This window comes from Bicyclus anynana, chromosome 12, assembly GCF_947172395.1.
Source record: "Bicyclus anynana chromosome 12, ilBicAnyn1.1, whole genome shotgun sequence".
Lineage (NCBI taxonomy): Eukaryota > Metazoa > Arthropoda > Insecta > Lepidoptera > Nymphalidae > Bicyclus > Bicyclus anynana.
The window spans coordinates 4,665,389-4,671,409 of record NC_069094.1 but is presented as its reverse complement, the minus strand read 5'-3'; the positions used below and the strand labels follow the sequence as shown (position 1 = coordinate 4,671,409).

Genomic DNA, 6,021 nt, shown 5'->3' with positions numbered 1-6,021 from the left:
GTAAAGAGTAAAAACCACAAAGACAAACGTCAAATAACGAAAAGACAAAGCAAAGAATATATACTGCAAAGTCCAAAGAGTAACCAAAGAGTAGGTATATAAATAACCACGTGTATAATAGTCTGTGATCAAGGAACAACTCAGGTTTGTGCTTTTTTATCTTAGTAAGTTTTTTATCAATACCTTCATTTGTCGTCTGTGATCAAAACTCAAAAGTCAAAGTCAAAACAATAAACATTAACAAATTATGCCAAAACTCAAAGAGTAATTGAACTTTCATTCTTTATATTTGTATTATTATAATTTGTTTGAAACTTTGCTACAATTATGCTTGACGAAATTGTTAACATGATAATAACAAAAATGATACGAAACTATAGTCTTGTGATTTGCAATAACCTATGTTTACGTAATAGTTAAATTAGTATTGCCAAAAAGGAGAAGCAGTTCAATGCAATGTCCTTAATTACTGTGGGTATATTAAGCAGAAAGAACTTTGCTACACTATCCACAGTTCGTTTCTCGTCGAAACCGACATCCGCAGAAGTATTAACTGCATATTTATCACAATGTAATGAACCTCCTTGGACCTCATATTTTGTTAAGGTAAATCAGGCATTTATAATTTCATTTCATATTTTAATACTGTATCATCATCATCCATCATCAATCATCAATCATCAATCATCACCATCATCATCATCGTTATCCATCATCATCATCATGTCAGCCGATGGACGTCTACTGCAGGACATAGGCCTTTTGTAAGGGCCTCCAAACATCACGATTGTGTGCTGCATGCATCCAGCGAATCTCACTCTAGAATCATAGCAGGCCAAAATTGACCCATACATACAAGGCACTTTTACTCCTGGAGCTTGAGCCACAAGGAGAAATAAAGACTATAGTCCACAACTTTAGGTTTTTTACACAACAATAATACTACTCAAAAAGGTTCTTTTAAGCGACACTTTTCGTTTCGATTCACATACATTTTATTTTTAATAATAAGCTTTACGGCTCTGGGTTCTAGCCCTTTTGAGTCCGGATTCACATACAACAAATTAATTATCACGGACCAATTATAGAAAGACCTGCCCCGCAAGACGTTACCTCTCTGTCAAACAACCAACGATCTAACGCGTGTATACTTATATCGTATCGATGTTTCATTGTTGTAATAGTTTTCGTCGACTGATAAAACTCCCTAATCATTCCGGTTTGTGTAGTAAGTAGTTCAATGGCATGAAAAATGGTCAACAACTTCTAATTCACTAAAAGATGACGTGACGTTCGTTTTCAGTTTCACCTGATGGTAAGCGATGATGCAATCTAAGATTTTTTTTTTATTGTTTACAAGTTAGCCCTTGACTACAATCTCACCTGATGGTAAGTGATGATGTAGTCTTAGATGGAAGCGGGCTAACTTGTAAGGAGGAGGATGAAAATCCACACCCCTTTCGGTCACGGCATCGTACCGGAACGCTAAATCGCTCGGCGGTACGTCTTTGCCGGTAGGGTGGTAACTAGCCACGGCCGAAGCCTTCCACCAGTCAGACCTGGTCCAATTAAGAAAACCTCAATCAGCCCAGTCGGGAATCCAACCCAGGACCTCCTTCTTGTAAATCCACCGCGCATACCACTGCGCCACGGAGGTCATCAAAAACATAATTATAATAAATAATAAATTTGTAATAAAAACAATATCTAAAAGAAAAATAGATACTATTCTTCTAACGAACGAACAAACAGCAAAACATCGATCCATTAATTTAATATTCTGCGTACAGATTATATTATTCTTGTTAAATATTTTATTATTTATTTTTGTTAAATATTATCGATGACTGAGTTTACCTCGTACCCTTCAAAAAACGACAGACAATTTTGTTGCTGCATTTGGGTGCGATCCATTTCCATTTCTAATTCCTCTATGTTAAATATATAGAGTTTGCACAAAAACAATACAAACGACATAAAAAGAACCCAAGCAGACATGAGTCACAAACCATTATGAAAAATAAAGATATTGAGTTTTATGGGTATTAAATGTGCATTTATAAAATTAAATTATAACTTTAATTATTTTATAAATGTCGTATTTTCATATCAAAAGAAGAAAGAAGTTGTAATTAAAACGATGATTTCTTTTATTTTAATGTGAATTTAACCTTTCATTTATTGCAGAATTACCATATACTATGATAATTTTTTTGATTTTGTATTAATAAGTGAAAGATTTGACATTTGACAGTTCACACTTCACAGCACAGAACACTACTTTATTTGCTGTCTATGACTAATACTCCTACTAATATATCAGTATTCGTTAATGATTCGTTAACTAAATTCAGTCTGTCGTGCGTATTTTCTTCCCTTGTAATTTTTGTTATTTCGTTTTGTTCTCGTTTCGTTGTTATTGTTAATTATAGTTTATTTGTTGTTTGTTTACTGTTTTTACCCGACTGTAAGAAGGGTTATGTTTTTCGCGCGTATCTTGTATGTATGTATGTAATATTCTTTATTACCTCATATCTTCCAAACCGTTGAACGAATTTACGTAATTCAGATAACGTTAGATTTGTTTTAATAACCCAAGTGTTCAAGATAGGTGAAATTAGAAAAAAAAAACCAACAAGACGACTGTGAGACGCTATAGAATCGGGGTGAAGTTTTTTTTTTGTTAATATTGCAACATGCGAATCAAATTCAAGGGATTTTTGTGAGAATTTCAAAATAGTATATCATGGCCATGTTAAAAAAACTACAATTAGGAAAACGTTATTTATTAATTCTAATATTAATTAAGTCTATACATAATACGCGAGGCGGACGACTATAAGGTGCGAGGTTTATGAAGTGTAGTTATAAAACACCTAAAATAGACTAAAAGAAATATATTGATTATAAAAATCAAGTGCGAGTCGGATTCGGCCACCGAGGGTTGCGTAGATTTTTTGAATATTTACTTAATTTTGGTTGGACTTAGGTATACATTATCGTACTTTGTAACAAACGTAACCAATAAATCCGAAATTCACCATCTATCGTAACTAAAAAGTGTGAAATAATTTAATTAATTAAACAAATATAAACCCGGCATAAATGATATAAAAATTGATCAAACTAAAGTCGGGACCTAATAAAAAATGTAGACGAAAATCATTCTATTCAATATAATAGGTCCCGACTGTTTTCTAATTGTTTTCTACACTTCTGGACTGAGCTTTTTTTTTCTTTTCAGTTTTTTTTATCATTTATGCAGTCGGGTTTTTTATCAGTTTAATTAATTAATTTTATTTAGTTTAGTACGAAAATTAGTGAACCGGAGCCTGGTAGTAGCCGGAGCAGTTATTCCGCGTTGCTATTGTTTCCGTCACCAAAAAAGAAACGTACGAATCAATCACCCTTATCGTCCTCCGAGAAAACCGTTTTGATTAATGTGTTTAAATATGTCGAGGAAACCTTATGCTTGCTTCTACATAATAAAGAAACAAAACTATAAGAGTTCTTTATTGCCTACGGAACCCTTAATATAAGTGAAGCATTATCTGTTTGATAAATAACAGGATATATTTATTTATTTATTTTATACACATATATATATAAACATTACAGGCTTAAGCTAATGTGTTTATATAAACTATCTATAATTCCTGAATTACTTGAACGTATCTGCTGAAAGTTCTGTGAAATTCAGCAGGCGAGGAGAAAAACAAATCTAAATCCGGGTCCCACTCCAATACCCCGCTTAGCAATGCCAACGCGCGAACAAGAGGTGACTCGCGGGTTTGCACCAACCTACATGTTGGAATAGTGAACAGTTTCATTTTGCGTGCCCTTTTTTGTATATTGGGTATATGGAATGAAACCAACTCTAGTACTGAAGGGTTCAACAATTCGCCCCTAATCAGGCGGAAGAAGTAATCCGCTAGAGCTACGCTACGTCTCACCTCTAGTGAATCATACCCCAGCATACCTTGTAAAAAAACCGTGGGATATACGTAAGGATAGCCAACATAATAACCGTACTGTTTGCGGTACAGCCACCTTAGAAATTTTTTTTGAAGTTTCTCCAACATGAGTTTGTATTTAACTTCATGTGGACTCCAGATAACTGAGTTACTTTCTAATATACTTCTCACAAAGCTATTGTAAAGTAATTTAATCGCTGCGACACTTTCAAGATCTCTCGATTGTCTTAATACAAAACCGAGGGTTTTGTAGGCTCTAGTTGTGATAGTCCTTATGTGGTCAACAAAACTTAGATCGGAACACATCAATACCCCTAAATCCTTCACGATAGATTGTCGTTCCAATACAACGTCTCCCAATCTATAGTGGTATTCATAAGGTCTGAGCGATCTCGTAAACGTTACTACAGAACACTTAGTTTCATTAAACATCAGCCGATTACGGTCACTCCACTCAGCGACATTTTGAATGTCTCTCTGTAAAAGGTCGCAGTCCACCAATGTCCCGGTTCGTAAGAACAATTTCAAGTCATCAGCAAACAACAGACAGTGAGCTGAACTAACAACATCAGGCAAGTCGTTAATGAATATAGTAAATTCTAGAGGACCTAGGTTCGAGCCCTGGCTTATTCCGGAAAACGTGTGATATGGGTTCGAAACGTGTGATATTATATAGGAATATAGAATTAAAAAAATATTTGTTTATCACAGGAAGTTTTATTTCATGATAATATTCGTAAATAATGATAAAATGTTGAGCACCCCTGAGTCAGCTGTTTTTGTTTGTTTACATAGTTTAAAATACCTACTCAATTTGACTATAAGTTATAACATTATGTTAAGTTATAACTTTATGGATTTCAATAGTTATTTATGCCACTGACATGTAGTTGTAGTAGTGAGGGTATGAGTGATTTTTTGTGCAATTAGGGGAAATTAACTTCAGTAGCTAGAGCTTAAAAAGGATTGACTATAAATAAATATATTGGCATCCTAGATTTTAATATATTTGTTTTAGTAGCCTAGCTTATAGAACTATGTAAAAATTAAAAATAATCATTGCAGCGTAGTTTACTAGTGTGGTAATGAACATGACCAAACATCCTGTTGGAATAGTTTTGTGATATGCTTTGAGGTTTTATATTGAGTAGATTATGGGAGTTGGGGGATATGGGGGATTTGAGAGTTGAACTAAGTTCTTCTGCAATTTGTGTCCTGCTAGTTAAGCTTTATTTGTTTTTGTAGGCTTGTTGGTAAGAGAAAGTAAAGTGAAATATTATGACATATTTTATTCCTGCTCTCAAATGTTTCAACAACAGACTCTTTGAGCTAGAGAAGTGAAAATATATTACATTTGTTCTAGTACAGCAGCGTGAAAGATAGCCAGTTTGGTATGTCCAATTTCAACTGGAAAGTTGGCAAATCAAACTATCAGATATTGAGAACTGGATGCTTCCCTTACATCAAATATCATTGCTCTCGGAAAGAAGCTGAGGACTTGGATGCATCGGACAGATTTATGAGAATCATCAAAGTTGTTAACTTAGGTGAGAAAAACAAATGCTTAGGTACTTAAAATGTATCAGAGGAACATATCCACATTGAAAAGTGGTCTGAACAAGCCAGCGGACGCCCGCGACTTCCTCCGCGTGGAATTCATTTTTTCACAAATCCCGCTGGAACCATGGATTTTTCCAGGATGAAAAACAGCCTTTATATTGATCCAAAGTAAAATCTGTTACCATTCCAAATTTCAGCTAAATTGCTTCTGTAATTGCGGTGTTAAAGAGTTACAAACATCCAAACATCCTTACAAACTTTCGCATTTAAAATATTAGTAGGATTAAACCATAGTTAAATAATTTTATTATGATAAAATCACCTTAATTTCAGGTATACCTTGTCTTCTTTATGGGCTAGCAGCTACACAGTTGATAAGGCACTCGGAAGTCGTGTACACATCAAAGGGAACTGTTACAATTTATTTCTTGTTACCAGAACATAAGGGTTCTTTTTATTGAATATATTTTTATATAACTGGTTATTT

The 6,021-nt window shown here is 34.2% G+C and overlaps 1 protein-coding gene across 2 annotated transcripts; it reads left to right on the top strand.

The window, feature by feature from the left end:
- The first annotated feature begins 197 nt into the window (after nt 1-197).
- LOC112048507 (uncharacterized protein C15orf61) lies at nt 198-6,018 on the top strand. Of its 2 annotated transcripts, none has more exons than XM_024086041.2 (3): nt 198-606; nt 5,343-5,521; nt 5,868-6,018. In XM_024086041.2, the coding sequence occupies exons 1-3, from the start codon at nt 575-577 to the stop codon at nt 5,993-5,995; spliced, it is 339 nt and encodes a 112-aa protein (XP_023941809.1). In that variant the 5' UTR covers nt 198-574; the 3' UTR covers nt 5,996-6,018. The 2 variants fall into 2 exon arrangements, with proteins under 2 accessions (XP_023941809.1, XP_023941808.1); XM_024086040.2 differs by having other exon boundaries at nt 200-606; nt 5,338-5,521.
- The last annotated feature ends 3 nt before the right edge of the window (nt 6,019-6,021 follow it).

Excerpts from the sequence above, each read along its gene's own strand:
- LOC112048507 (XM_024086040.2), top strand. The coding sequence starts at position 457 with ATGTCCTTAATTACTGTGGGTATATTAAGCAGAAAGAACTTTGCTACA. Across the intron at positions 607-5,337 it reads GGACCTCATATTTTGTTAAG|TACAGCAGCGTGAAAGATAG; the intron begins GTAAATCAGGCA and ends CATTTGTTCTAG. Across the intron at positions 5,522-5,867 it reads CATCAAAGTTGTTAACTTAG|GTATACCTTGTCTTCTTTAT; the intron begins GTGAGAAAAACA and ends CCTTAATTTCAG.